The sequence below is a fragment of the Trichomycterus rosablanca genome, chromosome 6, assembly GCF_030014385.1.
Source record: "Trichomycterus rosablanca isolate fTriRos1 chromosome 6, fTriRos1.hap1, whole genome shotgun sequence".
In the NCBI taxonomy this organism is placed as follows: domain Eukaryota; kingdom Metazoa; phylum Chordata; class Actinopteri; order Siluriformes; family Trichomycteridae; genus Trichomycterus; species Trichomycterus rosablanca.
The window spans coordinates 36,221,946-36,245,054 of record NC_085993.1 but is presented as its reverse complement, the minus strand read 5'-3'; the positions used below and the strand labels follow the sequence as shown (position 1 = coordinate 36,245,054).

General features: G+C 36.8%; 1 protein-coding gene across 2 annotated transcripts in view; it reads right to left on the bottom strand.

Moving 5' to 3' along the window:
* The window catches only part of zeb2b (zinc finger E-box binding homeobox 2b), a 113,868-nt gene extending 91,359 nt beyond the window's left edge, over window positions 1–22,509 (bottom strand). For both annotated transcript variants that reach the window (XM_062997785.1, XM_062997786.1), the window contains exons 1-2: window positions 22,339–22,509; window positions 20,872–21,068 (exon numbers count right to left, since the gene is read on the bottom strand). In XM_062997785.1, coding sequence (XP_062853855.1) covers window positions 20,872–20,956 — 85 coding nt within the window. In that variant the 5' untranslated portion in view covers window positions 20,957–21,068; window positions 22,339–22,509. The remainder of the gene's footprint in view (window positions 1–20,871; window positions 21,069–22,338) is intronic.
* Between the last annotated feature and the right edge of the window lie 600 nt (window positions 22,510–23,109).

Genomic DNA, 23,109 nt, shown 5'->3' with positions numbered 1-23,109 from the left:
TATGTAATTTCCTACAGCTATGTAATTACCTGTAGAAAATATTGTTATCTGCTATATAACCACCTGCTGCTATGTAAATAGCTATGGAAAACCTTGTTAACTGCTATGTAATGACCTGTAGAAAATATTGTTACCTGATGTGTTATTACCTATGAACAAGTTGTTACCTGTTATGTAAATACCAACAGAAAACTTGTTGAAAACTGCTTAGTAACTACCTGTAGAAAATATTGTTAACTGCTATGTTATGACCTATAAAAAAATATTGTTACCTGCTATGTTATTACCTATAGAAAAGATTGTTACTTGCTGTGTAAATACCAAAGGAAAACCTTGTTAACTGCTTAGTAACTACCTGTAGAAAATATTGTTACCTGCTATGTTATGACCTATAGAAAATATTGTTACCTGCTATGTAAACACCTACAGCAAATATTGTTACCTGCTATGTAATCACCTACAGCAAATATTGTTACCTGCTATGTCATTACCTACAGCAAATATTGTTACCGGCTATGTAATCACCTACAGCAAATATTGTTACCTGCTATGTAATTACCTACATCAAATATTGTTACCTGCTATGTAATTACCTACATCAAATATTGTTACCTGCTATGTAATCACCTACAGCAAATATTGTTACCTGCTATGTAAACACCTACAGCAAATATTGTTACCTGCTATGTAAACACCTACAGCAAATATTATTACCTGCTATGTAATCACCTACAGCAAATATTGTTACCTGCTATGTAATCACCTACAGCAAATATTGTTACCTGCTATGTAATCACCTACAGCAAATATTGTTATCTGCTATGTCATTACCTACAGCAAACATTGTTACCTGCTATGTCATTACCTACAGCAAATATTGTTATCTGCTATATAACCACCTACTGCTATGTAAATAGCTATGGAAAACCTTGTTAACTGCTATGTAATGACCTGTAGAAAATATTGTTACCTGATGTGTTATTACCTATGAACAAGTTGTTACCTGTTATGTAAATACCAACAGAAAACTTGTTAACTGCTTAGTAACTACCTGTAGAAAATATTGTTAACTGCTATGTTATGACCTATAAAAAAATATTGTTACCTGTTATGTTATTATCTATGGAAAAGATTGTTACTTGCTACGTATATGTAAATACCAAAGGAAAACCTTGTTAAATGCTATGTAATTACCTGTAGGAAATATTGTTACCTGATATGTAATTACCTCTAGCTATGTAATTGCCTACCACTGTGTAATTACCTGTAGGAAATACTGTTACCTGCTATGTAATTTCCTACAGCTATGTAATTACCTGTAGAAAATATTGTTATCTGCTATATAACCACCTGCTGCTATGTAAATAGCTATGGAAAACCTTGTTAACTGCTATGTAATGACCTGTAGAAAATATTGTTACCTGATGTGTTATTACCTATGAACAAGTTGTTACCTGTTATGTAAATACCAACAGAAAACTTGTTGAAAACTGCTTAGTAACTACCTGTAGAAAATATTGTTAACTGCTATGTTATGACCTATAAAAAAATATTGTTACCTGCTATGTTATTACCTATAGAAAAGATTGTTACTTGCTGTGTAAATACCAAAGGAAAACCTTGTTAACTGCTTAGTAACTACCTGTAGAAAATATTGTTACCTGCTATGTTATGACCTATAGAAAATATTGTTACCTGCTATGTAAACACCTACAGCAAATATTGTTACCTGCTATGTAATCACCTACAGCAAATATTGTTACCTGCTATGTCATTACCTACAGCAAATATTGTTACCTGCTATGTAAACACCTACAGCAAATATTATTACCTGCTATGTAATCACCTACAGCAAATATTGTTACCTGCTATGTAATTACCTACATCAAATATTGTTACCTGCTATGTAATTACCTACATCAAATATTGTTACCTGCTATGTAATCACCTACAGCAAATATTGTTACCTGCTATGTAAACACCTACAGCAAATATTGTTACCTGCTATGTAAACACCTACAGCAAATATTATTACCTGCTATGTAATCACCTACAGCAAATATTGTTACCTGCTATGTAATCACCTACAGCAAATATTGTTACCTGCTATGTAATTACCTACAGCAAATATTGTTACCTGCTATGTAATCACCTACAGCAAATATTGTTACTTGCTATGTAATTACCTACATTAAATATTGTTACCTGCTATGTAATTACCTACAGCAAATATTGTTACCTGCTATGTAATTACCTACATCAAATATTGTTACCTGCTATGTAATCACCTACATCAAATATTGTTACCTGCTATGTAATCACCTACATCAAATATTGTTACCTGCTATGTAATTACCTACATCAAATATTGTTACCTGCTATGTAATCACCTACAGCAAATATTGTTACCTGCTATGTAAACACCTACAGCAAATATTGTTACCTGCTATGTAAACACCTACAGCAAATATTATTACCTGCTATGTAATCACCTACAGCAAATATTGTTACCTGCTATGTAATCACCTACAGCAAATATTGTTACCTGCTATGTAATTACCTACAGCAAATATTGTTACCTGCTATGTAATCACCTACAGCAAATATTATTACCTGCTATGTAATCACCTACAGCAAATATTGTTACTTGCTATGTAATTACCTACATTAAATATTGTTACCTGCTATGTAATTACCTACAGCAAATATTGTTACCTGCTATGTAATCATCTACATCAAATATTGTTACCTGCTATGTAATCACCTACAGCAAATATTATTACCTGCTATGTAATCACCTACAGCAAATATTATTACCCGCTTAGTAATCACCTACAGCAAATATTGTTACCTGCTATGTAATCATCTACAGCAAATATTGTTACCTGCTATGTAATCATCTACAGCAAATATTATTACCCGCTATGTAATCACCTACAGCAAATATTGTTACCTGCTATGTAATCATCTACAGCAAATATTGTTACCTGCTATGTAATCATCTACAGCAAATATTGTTACCTGCTATGTAATCATCTACAGCAAATATTGTTACCTGCTATGTAATCATCTACAGCAAATATTGTTACCTGCTATGTCATTACCTACAGCAAATATTATTACCTGCTATGTAATTACCTACAGCAAATATTGTTACCTGCTATGTCATTACCTACAGCAAATATTGTTACCTGCTATGTCATTACCTACAGCAAATATTATTACCTGCTATGTCATTACCTACAGCAAATATTAATACCTGCTATGTCATTACCTACAGCAAATATTATTACCTGCTATGTAAACACCTACAGCAAATATTGTTACCTGCTATGTCATTACCTACAGCAAATATTATTACCTGCTATGTAATTACCTACAGCAAATATTGTTACCTGCTATGTCATTACCTACAGCAAATATTATTACCTGCTATGTAATTACCTACAGCAAATATTGTTACCTGCTATGTAATTACCTACAACAAATATTGTTACCTGCTATGTCATTACCTACAGCAAATATTGTTACCTGCTATGTAAACACCTACAGCAAATATTATTACCTGCTATGTAAACACCTACAGCAAATATTATTACCCGCTTAGTAATCACCTACAGCAAATATTGTTACCTGCTATGTAATCATCTACAGCAAATATTGTTACCTGCTATGTCATTACCTACAGCAAATATTATTACCTGCTATGTAATTACCTACAGCAAATATTGTTACCTGCTATGTCATTACCTACAGCAAATATTGTTACCTGCTATGTCATTACCTACAGCAAATATTATTACCTGCTATGTCATTACCTACAGCAAATATTAATACCTGCTATGTCATTACCTACAGCAAATATTATTACCTGCTATGTAAACACCTACAGCAAATATTGTTACCTGCTATGTCATTACCTACAGCAAATATTATTACCTGCTATGTAATTACCTACAGCAAATATTGTTACCTGCTATGTCATTACCTACAGCAAATATTATTACCTGCTATGTAATTAGCTACAGCAAATATTGTTACCTGCTATGTAATTACCTACAACAAATATTGTTACCTGCTATGTCATTACCTACAGCAAATATTGTTACCTGCTATGTAAACACCTACAGCAAATATTATTACCTGCTATGTAAACACCTACAGCAAATATTGTTACCTGCTATGTAATTACCTACAGCAAATATTGTTACCTGCTATGTAATTACCTACAGCAAATATTGTTACCTGCTATGTAAACACCTACAGCAAATATTATTACCTGCTATGTAATTACCTACAGCAAATATTGTTACCTGCTATGTAAACACCTAAGGAAAATAATGTTACCTGCTATGTAAACACCTAAGGAAAATAATGTTACCTGCTATGTAAACACCTAAGGAAAATAATGTTACCTGCTATGTAATGACCTATGGAAAATATTGTTACCTGCTATGTAATTACCTATGGAAAATATTGTTACTGGCATTGTACTTTGTACAATTGTAAGTCACTTTGAATGAAAGCATCTGCTAAATTGCAAAAATGTAAATGTAATTACTTACGGGAGAAATTGTTACATGCTATGCAATTACCTATGGAAAAAATAATGTTACATGTCATGTAATTACCTACGGAAAAAATACCTATAATTACCTATAATAGAAAATTATTTCTATTTCTATACTATAATAGAAAATATTGCTAAGTGCTATGTAATTACATACAGTAAAGAATGTTGATTTTTGGATGTAATTAAAAATAGATTTTAATATTAAAAATAGATTCCAAAAAGGATGTAAAACATGTCATAAGGGTAACGTTAGTAAAGTTGTAAACATTATGTAAAAGAAAGGACTTTAGGTTGAGGCTCTAATGTGGTAAAACAGAAAAGCGTTCACCCTATTATATGGACCTAGAGAGTTTAAATCCTGACTATGTCATAAGATGTAAGTGGCTGAAAGCTGGGAGTTGACTGAGATCAAATACCTGTTAAAACATTATTACCACCGTGCTCTGCTGCTATACCCGGTCCCAAGTACCATTAAGTCGTGTTAGTGCCCGTTTTTAGCTATAACAAAAACTAAGGTAAAATCTTCGGTTCTGGACCTAACAGTTCCTTGGTCACTGATTCACTGAGATTTATTTTATATGAACCGCTATCGAAAGGAAACACACAGGAAGCTTTGATGGCTTTGCTAATTGCTAGAGCTAAGTAGTAAGAATAACAAAGTGCTTCTGAGTTTATCTGAGGAATGCTGGAACAAGACGTCAGACTGATAACCACCTCCTCACTGCTGAGCAGGGCTGTCTGAAAGACTGAAGGAAAACACACACACACACACACACACACAGGTATTGGGCCTGAATAACAGCCTCCGGTCTTTAATAGTGTGTGCTGGTGTGTAGATGTGTCTGGGAAAGGCTAAAGACAGACTGTCGCTGTGATTAGGCGGCTGCTACCTGAAGAGGTGTTTGTTTGACATTTGTGTGTGACAGTTGCGTGATGTGGAGGGGTGACAGCACACGAATTTGTCTTGAGTCACAACCTATTATCACAACACATGTAGACAGCACACACAGTAAAAAAAAAAAAGTGAAGAGGGCGTATGAGTGTTAACCTCTTGTTCTTCTTTACTAAGGAGGGTGTGTATGGGTGTGCAGGCACAGGTGAACCCAATTTTCTCAATTTTCTTCAGTCATATTCAGTATATACTAACTATATGGCCAAAAGTATGTGGACACCCCTACTAATTATTAATAGATATTGTATTTTTTGCTTTCAACAGTGGCAACAGGTTAAGGAAGGCCCTATCCTACTCCAGTTTGACAAAGTGAGGATAATAAAGAAAGGAAATATGTTGGCTTGCATAAATCCTTGACCTCAATGCTACTGAACACCTGAAGAGGAATTCAGGACATCGATTGCAGGCCAAATCAATGTCTGATCTTACAGATGTTCTTTCCTTAATGTGCACAAATTTCTACAGCCTTTGTCGAACAGAGTAGGCTGTGACATCTGCAAAGTGGTGACCAAAACTATACGTTGCCAACTATGCCATGGTTATGTGACCACATACCCTTGGCCATATATTGTATATATAGAATAGAGTAGAATGCCTTTATTGGTTATATATACATATACAGGTGTACAACACAACGTTTTGGAAGCTGGGGTCAGAGCGCAGGGTCAGCCATTGGATGGCGCCCCTGGAGCTAAGAGGGTTAAGGGCCTTGCTCAAGGACCCAACAGTGGCTGCATGGCAGAGCTGGGATTCAAACTCTCAAACTTTTCAATTGATAGCCCAAAGCTCTAACCACTAGGCTACCACTTTCCCTAAGCAGAAGTTCCTTGACTGGGAATCAAACCCAGGCTGCGGTGGTGAGAGCGCCGAATCCTACCCACTAGACCACCAGTGGGATACAAATATAGCTGTAGTAGGTAAAATATCCATGTTACCTTATAGTGTACTTTAACAAGACTTCTGATAACCCCCTACCACTGACCGTCTTAAATCTCTTATTACACATAGATTAGCCGCCCATGTGTCCCCCACATCAAAAGGCACTAATGGTGGACGAAACGTCCTGTCAATCAGCATTCAAATCTATGCCAAAGGTGTTCACCGGGGTTGAGGTCAGGGTTCTGTGCAGCTCATTATTGTTCCTTCACACTAAACTCATCAAACCGTGTATTAACTGTATGGACCTCGCTTTGCACACAAGGCTACAGTCATGCTGGAGCAGGAAGTGACCTTACCCAAACTGCTGCTATAAAATTGGAAGCATTTAATTTATTTTATAGTATGGCTGAAACTTGAGCTTAGTTATTTGAAGGTGTGTTGAGATACTTTTGGCCATGCAGTTTATGTAGACTGTTAATAAATTATATAGCCCAGTATTTAAACCAGTAAACTATTATATTTCATTGAGTGTGTACATTTTATTACCCCCGTAATTGTTAAATAGCTTTAATCTGAATTAAATGATTACCTTGCCAACCGTGCCAGAAGTTTTGAGATAAAACACCTGAGTAAGAAGTCTTTGCACGCAAAAGGAAATATCTTTTTGAAGTCTATCAGATTAGTAAAAATTACAAATGTCTTTTTTGCCATACTGTAAGTTTAAGGGTGGCACATTGGCACAGCTGACAGAATGGGTGCTGCACAGTCTGCACAGTCTATAAACAGTTTGATAGGTTCTCTATGTGTTTTCTCACCTCCCAATAACATACAGTAGGTGGATTTCCTTCATTAAATTGGCACTAGGTCTGAGTAAGCAAGCGAATGTGTGACTGTGTGCTGATCTGCGTTGGATTAATGTCCCGTCCAGTCGATGCAGTTAGCATTTCTGTTTGGGTGTAAAACGAAAACAAATAGGAAAATGTATTGCTTAATTCATATAGTTGCCATGGAGCCTACGTTTGTCTCCTCAGCTCCAGATTGTGGTGGTCACGAAGTGTAATCTGGCGATCTGTTATTGATTGTTCTACGCGACCTTGCCAGAAGTATTTCTCAACCCGACAATCAAACATACATCACCGTGTGTGTATGTGTGTGTGTGTTCTGGACTTGCTACAATGTGCTCACAGGACTGATTTTAACAGATCAAACCGAGAACTGCTTTCAACACCCTGTTTGAAAAAAATACAACTATATAATCAAATATGGGTGACATCTTTGCACGTTCGATGCAGGAGAGAGGGAGACAAAGCGGCTTATCACAGTGTTCAACAAACCAATTAGTACCCAAACGCACCTGATCCGAGCTCACTTTACAAATAAGCTTCTTCTGTACGAAGTCTTTATCTGAAAGCCCGATTCATCCCTGTACTAACACACACTTACACGTAACACACCTACACACTTACAAACATGAAGCTCATTATCAGGGCTCGTGTTATTATATTTGCCAGCAAACAATCTTGGCAAAATTGATAATCACATTACATTGGCTTAGAAATAAAAACACAGCTATTTATGGCATTTTTAAAATATTAACGTTTACATTTTTGGCATTTAGCAGACGCCTTTACCCAAAGCGACATTACAGTTACAGTATACATTCTGAGCAATTAAGGGTTAAGGGCCTTGCTCAAGGGCCCAACAACAGCAACCTGGCAGTGGTGGGGCTTGAACCAGTGACCCTCTGATTACTAGTCCAATACCTTAAACACTAGGAATTTTTTATTCCTTTTTTCATTGCAAGTTTAAGCCCAGACAATGCCATAGAGACACTCATGGAGACCAAGTGACCACTAGTCAATCAAAGTGTACGATAAAAAGGCAGTTAGCATCCTCGTCCAATAATCTTGAGAGTTCAAATTACTTCAATTCTTAGTTACTTTACATTCTTAGCCAATAAAAATTGTATTAACGTGAGCTTTTTGTCTTTAGTCACAATTATTATCCAGGATTAATGAATACTGATATAAAATGTCAGCTTTTTTGTAATATTTTAATAATAGTTACAAATATTTTATTCAATATTTGATTTGTGCTTATTTATCACAATGTTTCATTATGTTTTCATCTATCTATCTATCTATCTATCTATCTATCTATCTATCTATCTATCTATCTATCTATCTATCTATCTATCTATCTATCTATCTATCTATCTATCGAGTCATAGGAAGTATTGTATACAATATACAATATGAGTCGATGTAAATATAATGAAGCAAGTGTGTAACCAACAAGGCCTGATATCTAATTAAGCTCATGTTAATATTGATTATGTTTAATTAAAGAATAAATACATAGAAAATGGATTGAAATTTGCATGTAATTTTGACTGTAATGGCTAAATTAAAACTTGCAGATATTTTGGTCATTATTAAATATTAAATGTTTATTTATTACAATTATTGATCTAGTTACATTAAAATTGTTTAAATTTAATTCTACACTTGTATTTATTGACGTATGCAACTTAACAAGATGTGTGACTCCTCACAATGATCGTAGTTTAGATGTATAATGTAAATTAGAAATTTATTAATATTATTTATTAGACATGACGTAGTATAATATCAATAATCAATAAATCAATAAAGGCCAATCAAAGCAATATTGTAATTGTTTAATACAATTTTGCAGATCTATTTACTTTCAAAATATATATAAAATGTATATATATATATATATATATATATATATATATATATATATATGTATATATATACAGTATATACGTATATACAGTATATATACAGTATATATATATATATATATTATATACTTATAGTTATACTCTTTACTTACTTTACACACTGTATATAATATATATATATATATATATATATATATATATATATATATATATATATATATATATACAGTATAGTTATACTCTTTTCTTTACTTATAGTTTTAGTTTAGATGTAAAACAAAAATTAGAACTAAATTTATGTATTTATTAGACATGACATGTATAGTATCAAGAATCAATAAAGATTATTTATTTTTAGATTTTAGATCCATTTACTTAATATATATATAAAGAGAAAGAAAGCAGGTGTACACTGACAATGAGCTATATATACACCTGCTTTCTCTCTCTCTCACTCTTTCTCATTCTCTTGTTCGCTCATCAGCAGAGTGTTGTCAGCTGCTATTGAGCGAGTCTACTCGGCAAAACATGACCATCAGACTGATCATGTGTTTATGCTAATTTATACATTACAAACCTGTGAAACACCTCTGTGTGGATGAATTAAAGACTCAAGTGTGTTTACACCTGAGGAGCTTACAGACGAACTGTCATGCACCAGCCTTCGTGTGAACGGGAAAGCTGACACTTGAGAATGCATCTTTTTTCTTCTTTTTTCTTTCTTTTCCCCTTACAATTCAAAAAACGACACAAAACAGTATAATACCTAAACTGCCATGCTGGGAAGACAACACCGAAGGAGCGAGGTCCTTGATTTTCCAGTAACTCAAATGAGGCGTGAGATTTCAGAATGTACTTTTCGTCGAATGCATAAAACATGGTGGCTTAGCATGGCACGGTACACACATAAATGAAAGTGCCAAAACGCATGCAATTATTTGCCAGTCCAGTGATGTTTCAATTCCCTTTGCTTGGCGCTGTTGTAAGGACATCGTCGAGAGGGGGTCGACTCTGAGGGAGTGTGACGTGGTTCAGGCGAACCTCACCGTAGACCAAAGTTGATATGAACTGTCAAATCTTAAGAGCCAGGCGACAGCGAGACAGAACCCAGCACACAGTCACACACTCGCATACACACCTGTCACTTCCTCTCCGACACCCACTCATTCATCACCCCGACTGAGCATTTAAAGTACAGCTTTCATAACTGACCACACACACCGCCAGATGTATATCCGTTCTTTTACGGCACTTCACCACTGTTAGTTAAATTTACCACCGAATAATTTGTGTCTAGGCATCTGAACGCTTTACTTTCTATTCCCATCCATGACAGACAGCAGCATGTCATCATCACTTTGTCGCCAAGCCCAGGGTTTGTGTTTTATTTAAACAACTACAGGAAATAGTATAAAACTGGATTCTATTGGTCCATAGGACGAACTGTTTGACTTTATGTCTACATAGGAGTCTAAAAGAGCACAACACTATAAATGATGAGCAGATGGAGACTGAAGACTTAAGTCTTGTAGGACTATAAAACAGGACTGGGACTCCTACAGGACTACTGAGCTGAGACAAAAATCTTTGGTATTGCATGGCCTGGACTAAAAAAGCCCTATACAAGGCTCTACTACTTAAAAAAAAGTCAATAGGACAATAGGCCTAAGACTTCAAATCTACATGACTTAACTAAAAGACACTGGATCTACATATTGTGGGATAGCAGATATGAAATTATACACTGTATAGTACTTCAATTAAAAATTAAGCTCTAATAAGACAGTGATATGTATACACCGATCAGGCATAACATTATGACCACCTTCCTAATACTGTGTTGGTCCCCCCTTTTGCTGCCGAAACAGCCCTGCAACTGTGATGCACTGTGATGCACTGTGTATTCTGACACCTTTCTATCAGAACCAGCATTAACTTCTTCGGCAATTTGAGCTACAGTAGCTCGACTGTTGGATCGGACCACACGTGCATCACTGAGCCTTGGTCACCCATGACCCTGTCGCCGGTTTACCACTGTTCCTTTCTTGGACCACTTTTGATAGATACTGACCACTGCAGACCAGGAACACCCCACAAGAGCTGCAGTTTTGGAGATGTTCTGACTCAATCGTCTAGCCATCACAATGTTCACTTGCTCCCTAATATATCCCACCCACTAACAGGTGCCGTGATGAAGAGATCAGTGTTGTTCACTTCACCTGTCAGTGGTCATAATGTTATGCCAGGTTGGTGTATATAGGACTAAATAACTGGGATTTAGGTAGTTGAGACCAAGTCCTGAGCCTTGGGTATGGTGCCTTAAAAGACAGATTAGGACAATTCCAGGTGCCTGCTACTTTGCCCTTCTGCTCAGGGCCTCTGTAGTGTTGTCCTGTAGGACCATAAATCCCAGTCTTGTTGTCACATGAGACACAAGTTCCAGTCCTGTAGCCTCATAAAGATATATGAAGCCAAGAATGTCAAATCTGTCAGTGGGCGTTAATGGTTAAGGACCTCCTTGCAAAGAAGATCTAAAGGACCTACTGACTTTGGGTCTGATAAAACAACCAGAATCAGACTCTTTGGTAAAATACAGATAGTAGGTATGTTTTGTTCCCTGCAAGAACCAAGAAACCAAGAATGAATTAAGAAGAAATTATACAACAAAGTCTTTACACCTACTGGCACCTCTGCTCAAGAATCTTGACATGGTGAGCAGGATTTGACGCTGTATTCAAGACAGATCCAGCTAATCCACCAAAATTATTTTTCCACATTACACACAATCAAGTATGACGGCAATCTATAAACTGGTCTGATCCCAGACTCTGTTAGGGAAGAGTTATTAATGAACAGGTGTGATGGTTCGACCAATTTTAAGAAGGTACCATAACCGTTGTAGTGGAACTTTAATGGAGGATTTGACAGAAGATTTGGGTCAGATTCTGAACTGGAATTGAGAATGTTCATGTACCTTCATCACTACTGAACTGAGACAGGGAACCATGTAACTTTTAATAGACTGTGTAATAAACTGTATGTGTCCTTTTAAATATAGACCAAGTATTTACAGTCCTATAGATCTAAACATCCAATACAAAGCTTGACTGCATTTACATTTTCAGCATTTAGTAGACACTTTTATCCAAAGCGACTTACAGTACTGTGACAGTATATTATCTAAGCAATTGAGGGTTAAGGGCCTTGCTCAAGGGCCCAACAGTGGCAACCTGGCAGCAGTGGTGTGACTAGGAGCTCATGGGCCCCAGTGCAAAATAAACTTTAATGAGCGTTACAATGCTTTAGACTGCCTAGCTCCAGCACCCGAACTACCTACTGGGTTCAATGCTCGGGCCATACGGTGAGTCTCATATACAAAACTAACTCACTGCAGAACGTCCGAACGCACATGTATAAACCGGGTGCTGCATTCTGATTGGCTGAGCTGAATGTCACTCAAATATCGCCGCTACAATATTGTAATATAATAATAATGACCTGGCGAGTGCAGCCAATGGCGGGGCAGTGCAGTGGGGGGTTGAGTTCATGTCGTGGAGGCCCCCCCGGTAGTTACGCCCCTGCCTGGCAGTGTGAGACTTGAACCGATGACCTTTCAATTACTGATCCAGTTCCTTAACCACTAGGCTACAACTGCCCAATACAGGACTTAGCTTTCAGGTCTTAAAAACTGCATGGAATAACTTTGGTTCCTGATAGAGCTTTGGGCTATCAATCGGAAGATTGTCGGTTCAAATCCAGGCTCTGCCATACAGCCACTTTTGGGCCATTCAGCAAGGCTGTACAATGGCTGACCCTGTGCACTGACCCCAGCTTCCAAACAAGTCGGGATATGCAAAAATATCATTTCATTGTACTGTACGTATGTATATGTATATATGACAAATAAAGGCATTTACTTAACTAGATAACACACACATGCTTAGAGTACAAGGTTTGTTTTATGGTGTTTAAGCCCAGTGGAGCATCTGCAACTTAAAAACTACACGGACAGTCCTCACACACTCATTTCTGATAAAGTGTTAATAAGCCTCGGTGTGTGTAGTGTGTGTGTGTATGTGTGTATAACTTAATATCGGGGCTACCTTGTAAAGCCTTCAGCTCAACAAAGCCTCTTTTACCAAACACTCTCTTTTTTCTCTTTCTTTTTTTCTCTTTCTCTCAGTGTCCGAAGGTGTTTGCTGAACTAAAGCCGGCGAAATCCTGTCAGTCAGGAGGGGGGGTAGGTGTGATGCTAATCCCTTTCCTTCTTTTCTTTACGAAAACTTCAAAATCAGGAGGAGGAGGAGGGAAAAAAAGTACTGAAATGTAAATCACGTAATCGTTTAAAGGTCATAGCGCACCCCTCGTTACATCAGCTTGATATAAAAGGTGTATAACTATGCAGGGTCTGACACCTTTGGCTTGTCACCTATATGCACACACATATACAGACAGACAGACAGACAGACACACAAGCTTTTTTGAGTGAGTGGCCATGAATAGTAGTGGCATGGCATCTTGTAACACTATCAGAGCGTGTGGGGGTGCACTGTGTGTAAAGTAAGGCCTATATAAGGCTCGTAACCAGGGAGGCCCCACAAACACGTACAAACACCTTAGTTATTTTGCTCTCGCCGCCCACCCTGGCTTCTCTCATCCCTTCTCTCTCTCTCTCTTCTGTTCCCCCTGCTTTTCAAGCGAGCCTTTTCGGAGGTTGAATGTAAATTCGGGCGAGCCGGCGCTGAGAGGCCGCATCGTGATTAAGGAAGAAGAGAGGCTGCGTTTCTTTGTTCCGCCCCCAGGGGATGTTTACCGGCAGAGACGCGGCGGATCAGATATGAAAGGCATTCGGGTCACGACTGATGTGAGCGAAAGTGAAATCATACCTAAGGCATTCCGCGCAGCGCCGAGTTCAGGGCCAGCTGACACTGCCCGTACTGTGTCCAGTCATCCCCCCCATCCACACACACACACACACACACACTTACTCCAATACACACATTTACACAGAGCCAGAGGAGAATGGAAAAGAAAGGGAAGGAGAAATAAATATTCTTTTAAATGAGTCTTTAAATGCAGCTTACTGAATGTTCATTTCTGGTCATGATGGATGGCCACGTTCTACTGTTGTAGTAATATTGTAACATCATATATTATTGATACTGACACACAGCTCACATCACATATCACATCTGGATTATTGACAATTTATTACTTATATGCAAAAGTTAACCTGAAAAAAATAAATAAATTAATTCAATTTGTAGTATCTGTAGTACCTAAAATAATTTAGTAAATAACAAAAATAATCTGAAATTTATTTGCTAATATGTTGTACATTAGCATAGCAAATCATTTGACTAATTAATTAATGAATGACATTAATAATAATAATTAAATATTTGATTTGATTGATGATTTTTAGGTATAATTTAGATTCATTTTAACATATTAATAATATTAAATTTTAATTAATATAAAAATTTTAATTTAATAATATTTATAATAATAAAATACAAATATAAAAATATAATATAAAGTTTTCTTTGATTTTATTTATTTATTTATTATGATTTATTTTATTGATTAATTTTATTTATTAATTTTATTTATTTATTTTTTTATTTTATTTTTTTATTTGTTATTTTTAAAAAAATGATTAAACATTTAATGGCACATTTCATGATTCTGTTTTTTTATAATCCAATTCTTACATATAAGTTTATTTGAAATTTACAGGTTGCCATTCCAGTTTAGAACTAAATTTATTTAAATTATTCCGTATAACTGAGTCCCAAATTATAGATCCTTCATCATCAGTATGAATATGTGTGTATGTGTGTGTTGGGGGGTTAACCACTGCATTAACTTGTCAACCAAAAATAAATTAAAACCACGTATTGTCAAGAAGTTGATAGGTTACTGTTTTGCTGTGTAGGTTGTGTCTTGTTATGACATACTAGTGAAGCACAGGCATCCTGCCCCCATGCCCTCTGCTTTTCCCTGGCACGTTTCATCAGCTGTAATTATTTCACTTGCTGAAACAAAATAATCCGTCCCTGAACACTGGTGCATGGCACAGACTCCTCAGCCACATCCAAAACGCATGACGAAAACAAGTAGCGTGCTCAGACTGTCCCTGTCAGTCAAAGTGTCCTGTCATGAATTTCGCCTATATATCCTGTGTCACTCATAGAGGACTGAAGAGAAAAGAATGCACCTTAAAGAGTGTATGAGACTTTGCAACTGTTTAGACTGGTAGGGGGCGGCGGGTTATTGTTTGGGCTTAAAGAAAGTCTGTGGGTAAAGTCTAGCCACACAGAAATTCACATACACCCCAAACCACAGGTTCAGCCCAAATGCGCTATAATCAACCCCTAGGTACTGTATTAGCCGTATCCAGTAACAGAGAATTGAGATTGTTTTCCCCCTGACTAAAATTATATAATCGATAGATCCTAGTGGGAGCATCTGCTGTTGAATGGGATACTGATGATTGAAAATGAATAGGGCTTTGTGTTACAGGAAACACAGCAGCAGTGCACATTGTAGGACAAGTTCACAAGTACAAAGCCCGACGTACGGCAGGAAGTCGAATAAACGCGTAAGGGTTCTGCAGACTGCCCCGTCACGCTGTATAGAGCCGTGTTTTAAAAACCCAGACCCCGACGAAGTCGCAAAATTGCTATCCCAGACGAGAGAATCCCGACTGACTCATGAAATAAAGCAACTCGTAGCTTGTAAGTGGATTCGCACTGTCGGTGTACATTTAGGTTAGAAAAGTAAAAAAATAAATAAATAAAAGCATGCCGAAATGAATTGGTGCTGCGGGATACAGAGTGTAGCTTTAGATTAATAAACACATGCATACACAAAGCAAAGGTAATGAATGTTCACAGCTGGCGAAGGATACAACAGCTGGAGAGCAAGCGAAAGGAGAAAAAAAAAGAGAGAGAATGAAACAGAGTGCGAGGAAAAGAGAGAGAGAGATTGTATAGCAGATTCTGATTCCACCATCCTGACCCTGACCCAATACTTAACACTGGAACATACAGAGATAAAAAAACGAGGGGATCAGAAAGAGAGGGCGGTGCAGGACAGACTCGAGGGGCATGGACACTTCTAGGATGGACACTTGCAGTTACATCATGCTATGAAATATAAGCCCGAGTGTCATGCCAGCATATAATTAATGCACGACTGTATGAAGGACTAAGCGGGACAGCACACACGAACTGCGAGCCTCAGGTCATCCAGGCACAAAACTGCATCTCAAGGTCTCAGCGTGGCAGTGATGCTGTTGGTTCATTCTGTTACGGAGATGTCTATAGAGTAGACTTTAACTTCTCACAAACGTACTTCAATTTGGCTATTAAATGACTGTAGGGGGGCATATTTGCAGGCACAAAAACTAAATATAAGACATCTGTCTTTTAAGATGAGTCTCAAGGTCTCAGTTTGACGGAGATGCTATTGGTCCATTCTGTTACGAAGCTGTCTATAGACTAGACTTTACACTTTATCCAGGTACATTTTTTGTTATTAAAAGGAATAAATGAGGGAAACTGGTATAGAAAAGAACATAATTACAAAATGTTGATCCTTTAAACTGTCCGTGCATCCCAGATTCGGTAACTCAACGTTCTTAAGTAATACAAATGAATAATTACTTGAATGTAAGTCCTGATCCACCGTCCAGTCCTGTACATTATCAATATCATATATATCAGACATGTATGAAGTGATGCATTAGTGTTACGCTATAAATGAGTGTTACGTTGTCTGTTAAAGGGTGTCTAACTGTCCCTACAACACATTAAATATAATACATATAAAAGCTACAGGTTTAATCTTTTAAACCCCATAACCTCCATAACAAATTCAGTGCTTTTGCAACCTACTCTATAGTAACTACAAGTGACCGTAAGGAACAGGTTAAATACACCTAAACCCTCCAAAGATCTAGAATAATATATGTCCAGTATGCATGGACTAGTCATTAACTTAATGATACACTCGTATTAGTATTCAATATTTAAGTAAACACCCCAGGTGTGAACATTGAGAAGAACCTGAATCTATAATTATAGATGAAAATTCCAGTACTCTTATTTATTATGTGCTATTCTGTATGTACTGTATAATAGAACATATGTAGGTATGATATGAAAGGGTTCACTAGACTTAGAAAGACTAGAAGGCTAGACTAGAAAAAACTGAATTAATAATATAGATGTAATATAGTAATAACCACTGTAGTAATATAGGCGTAAAAAACAGGACACACTGAAACCATGATTATTTTGCATTTAAATTCTGAGGGTAATTTTAACATGAGGGATCTATTTAACATGCCTAAATCTTAATATTTATTCATTAATATTCTTTATTTAGTAACACTAATATGTAGGCAAATATGTAGATACCAGCGGGGAAAAAGGTGAGTCTTTATCAACCATCAAAATCCTAAGAGTTGATGATATCAAATTTAGTATAACAAATGTCCCACATGTATAAAGCAGTTCCGTAGTGCAAGTGTACAAGACAACAATAAATTCCATGACTACAATAGATACATATATTTTTTCTTTATTATTTAAAATGGCATAAAAGGTTCCCTAGATTTATGGCATTTTGCCCTGTCAAAGAACTAAAGAATCATTTTTCACTAAAATGTTTACATTAAGATTTGAGTTGTTCTTAATGAAGGGAAAATCCTTGCTTCTATGTGGTGCTCGCAACTCAAATAACCATCCAAAAATGGTTTATCCATGGCATCGCTCTAAATAATCCTTTCTTGCATTATTTTTAATAGTGTACAATCAGGACTTAAATCAATACCCCACTCTTACTACAACACAATTCTGTCACTTCAGCCGCCACAATGCACAAAAACTGAATATTTAATTTACGCCCTAGTTTGAAAGCCAGCTTTGTGTATATTTCTGGGCATGCATGCAAAAACACACACCACTTGCACAGAAGATCCTGCCAGCATTCCTAACAGCAAAAAAAAAATAAAAGCTTCAGTGTTGAATTAACTCATACGATGTTTATTTGTGTCCAGCTGGAGCTGGCCTCGTAAACCTGTTTGTGTTAATTCAACGCTGGGATTTTACTGCGCACAAGTCACTCTTCGGATGATGACTTCCATCAGGGATCAGACAGGACTCGAGTGGAGTTCTTTCCTGGTGTGGTGCAACAGGGAAGAGATACATGGGCGAGGGCTGAATAAACTGCCGCATGTTCTTAAAACTAGAGGATGTGATGAGAAAAATAGCCCGGCGATAGTCATCAATGTGTCAATGACTTTACTTAAAATACACAGAGAAATAACAGATAAAGGGTTTACTTTACTTTAAGGGTCTGTCTATGTAACAAAATGCAATTGCTTTGCAAAGATGTCACAGTGAACTGGTTATCATTCAAATTTTATTTACATTATTATTATCATTATTATTTTACTTTTGCCAAACCATAAAGCTTCGACAAACAGGGAACAGTGACATCCTGACACACAGTGTGTTTGTTTATCATGTATCATCTGGGAGCCACATCCAGGGTAGAACGCCGGGATTTGAATCTGCTCAAAAGACCCTCGACGACTGGCATTGATTTTTACAGGATCGATGCAAAGCGGTTTAATAAATAAAAGACGGGAAAGAATAGAAAGGAGCTGAAACATGACAAGGCACAAAGCTGAAAGGTGAGTCCTTTCTGCACGATGTATCATTTCTATAATATTGCATGTCATATTATTAATAAAATATGTTCTATTGATATGCAAACAGGTCTCTCATGAGCATGAACTGTTCATAAAAATAGGTGTTCTAGGTGTCAAACTAGACCTACTGGTTTATTTTATATACATTGTATTTGCAATATATCTGTTCATTTAGCTGAGTTTTTATATAATTGGAGAACAAAGAAGGAGTTTTAGGAGTTTAAATACATGTGCAACCCCTATATGCAGAAGACTTCTGAATGTTCATCTACAAGTAACTGACAATGATTTTACAGGATCTATGCACAGGGTTTTTATACATATAATACATATCATAAAAGAACAGACTTGACATGAATCCTCACTGGATGAAATATCAGCCTAAAACTTATAAAAATTACACAATAATTCTATAAGCTCCACCCAAGCTTCACCCTGTGTGTTATAATACATTGCAAATGCAACAGCAAGATGGATCATTAATGCACAATCAAAATGCAATAATTAATTTTGTTTACATAACCTAATATAGCTTAATTTTATTACATATCAAAGTAATAAATATATCCAAAAAATACCCTAAACATGCCACACTCAATACAACATGAATATCCCAACCAACAAACTGTCATTGCTTACTTTCCTCTGTGACATACATACTTTAAACACCAACACACTCCTCAACACCTCCTCAACTTGAGCTCACATGCAAAAATCCCGCAAAAAAGCCGCACTCGCGCACAATACAAGAACCAAAACTGCGCAGTAGAAATATAGCGAGTATTTAAAGTGTGATATAGGAGCCGCATGTGCCAAACGTCTTGGACGATTTATTTAAATCAGTGTGTTTATTTTGCACGCAAATCAGCCACGCAAGTTGTGCGCAGGATCCAACATAAACAGCTCTTACAAACAGTGTAACAATGCGAAATACAAACATTACATGCACATGAGGACACTGAGGAATATGCGCAATACGCGTGTAGTTGGAGCATGTGAGTTAGAAAAAAGTGCACAGGATGCATGTTCATAAAGGCTACATACACATAAATGACATGAAATGGAAATTGATATTTCGGATCATTTACATATAAACGGTATATTTCAAACAGTGCTACAGATTGCATTTTGTGCATAATAATAAAATATATCATATATAATTATAAAAATGTGCGTGGTTACTGACCTTCCTCTCTGATCCCATACGCACTCCTCAATACTTAACACCCTTCAACACGTGCACACATCCACACACGCACGGGCTAATCAAAAAGCCGCAGTTACACATGCACACAAAGCGCACAGAAAATGCGCATTTATGAAGATGCAAACATGATGCACGCTATGAGCCAAACGTCCCGGAAAGATTTGTGTTCAGTAAGTGTTTGTCTTTTACGCAAATCAGCCACGCATGGGGTGTCTGGGGTTCAGTACATACATCACTAACAATCGCAAAGTAACAATGCGCAATACATTGGATGAAAATTGATATTTCTGCACATGCGGCAATTAAAACCTGACACATATGAAGTGCATATACAGTATAACATATACAAGCAGAGGCAAATCTACAAGTCTACAACCTGCCTTGTATACTAGATATAAACCTACTGATAAAACGCAACACATGCTTTTAAATAAAATGCATAAATGCGCGCACCGACTGGTGCATTTTTTTTTTTTTTTGCGGAGAATTGAATTCTTATAATAATAGTAAATACACACAGAGTAAGTCGCCCGTGTCAAAGTTTGTTCCGAACACTCCTAACTCTAACTTCTAGCAAAAGCACAACACACACCACACACACACACACGAACCAAAACAGCGCACAGGATTGCCATTGCAGTATTTAGCTTAACCAACAAGATATAAAAGTACACACACACACACACACACACACACACACACACACACACAATAATACAAATAAATAAACTAACGAACCAACGTGCGCACCCCGGTCACCGGGAGCGCGTTTCATTTTGTCGCGCACTCAACTCAGCGCAACTTCTCGCAAGCTTTTTCCTCTTACCGTTTTTCCGTCTCGGGTTGGCTTGCTTTCGCCGTTTGCACCGGGGGCCATCCGCCATGATCTGCTGCTCCTGGTGCTGCCTCATCGGGAGCGCGGGTGTGCGTGTGTGTGAATGGGTGCGTGGAGATCAGACAGCGGCTCGCATGGACGCGACTCTTCTTTCCTTTCCTTCAGTCAGCAACGGCAGGGTCGAGGATCTGAAGAGGGCAAACACAGAACAGACAAACTGTGAGTATCAGTATTATAAGGGGTAAAGGATCTTTGAAGAAAGTGGATCTGATTCCAAATGCATTTTGAACATGGATGGAAGTAATCCTAGTCTAAAATAACAGACTCAAAAGTGTGAGCTTGCTAGGTTGGAAAGAACACTGAAAAATGGAAATCCAACTCCTAATCCCAGTGTGAACTGAAAACAGTTGCATTTAAACCTTTTTAATAAACATGACATAAGGTAATACATTGGTTGCTATAATAATTTAGTATCATTTAGGCAAATTTGATCTGGTTATCCAAAATCTACTATTACAAATCACACCCCTAATAAAATGTTGAACTTTTACTATGAAGTATTCACACTCTAGTTAGGTAAACACAAATTCTATTAAAAAGATAGATTGATTTACTACATGTGTCTGCTTTTGACACAGTTGAAAGAAAAATTTATTAAAATATAATCCAAGAATTTGTAGTTGCTCTGTATTCTTACTAAAGAAATTAGTATAAATAAATTCATAAATAAGAAAAACACAGCAAGTGTATTATTATTATTATTATTATTATTATTAATGGAATATAATTTGTTTACTGTTCCATCATTTGATTAAATTCATATTTATATCTTGTCCTGGTTGTCCTGGTTAGGGGCATTGTAAAATAAATAAATCGATTGACTTTCTAATTTACATTAACATTTTCAGCATTTAGCAGACGCCTTTATCCAAAGCGACTTACATTTAAACTTGTGCCAGTCTTGATTCTGCCATGTGTATTTGCATTGCTGTGGTAAATAAAAGAATGCAAAGAAAACACATGGCATGGTAAAACTGTTAAGTACTTTGAAAGTAAGACTAGGGATCAAACAAGAGGATGCCGTTATATTATGGGATGATAAGTATTGTAAATGAACAAAATGAGTAAAATGTGAAGTAAACAAACAAAAAAAGTAAAAAAAAATAGTGTTTTTACAAGGAGGTAATTAATGACTGAAAGATTAAGCCATGTTTTTTAAATATTTGTTAAGTAAATAAACGAGCGTTTTAGTCTGGATGATGGTAAAAGCGCGCAGGTAGAGTATGAGCGCACTTTTTGAAAAGCGCTCAAGAAAACGCGCACCTTTCACCTGCGCAGGTAAGCTCACGCGTAACTGGGCAAAAATAAATAAATAAATAAAATACATAAAATACATCCATGTATTTATGTGTATAAGTAATAAGAAAGTAAACAGTAAACAAAAGAAGGCAGACCTACCTCGGTGTGGGTTTATCTTGTCCGAGCCGGTTGAAGAAAAGCAGCGGATCCTTGAGCGGAACGCGAGCGGCAGCAGCGTGAAAAAAGGAAAAGAAAAAGTGCTCGGGAGGGAAGGAGCGTTATTCCTGGCGCTCAGGTTTGGGACTGATTCCTTTCAGCCACTCCAGGAAAGCAACCTGGGCACCGACTGACGCGTTACGCCTCTTCTAATGACATTTTTTCTCCCTCTCTCTCTCTCTCTCTCTCTCTCCCCTTTCTTTTCTGCAATACTACAGAGGACAGACAGAAAGCGAGAGAGGGAGAGAGAGAGAGAGAGAGAGAGAGAGAGAGAGAGAGAGACGACACACGCCACCTATCTACACGCGGAGGGATAATGGAGCAGCGCACCGACCGGGAGCATCTCCTGATAAACGTGAGGACGTTTTTTTTTTGTTTGTTTGGTCCAGTTTCATTTTTCCGTCTCTCTTCTTTCTTTTTTTCAAGAATACATTCCGGGACCCTACAACGCGACTAACTTTACAAAGGTATTCGAACACACTTGGGACTTTCTGCACACTTATAATAATTAGACTTTTTTTTTCTTTTTTCTTTTTTTTTAGTTTACTTTTATTATTATTATTATTATTATTATTACTATTATTATTATTATTATTATTATTATTACTATTATTATTCGGATCACCCAAAACGGGATTAGTTGAGTTTTTGGCCAAAAATAAACCTTAAAAATCCCCTAACGAACTTAGTTTATTCTACAGTACATAGCGCTCT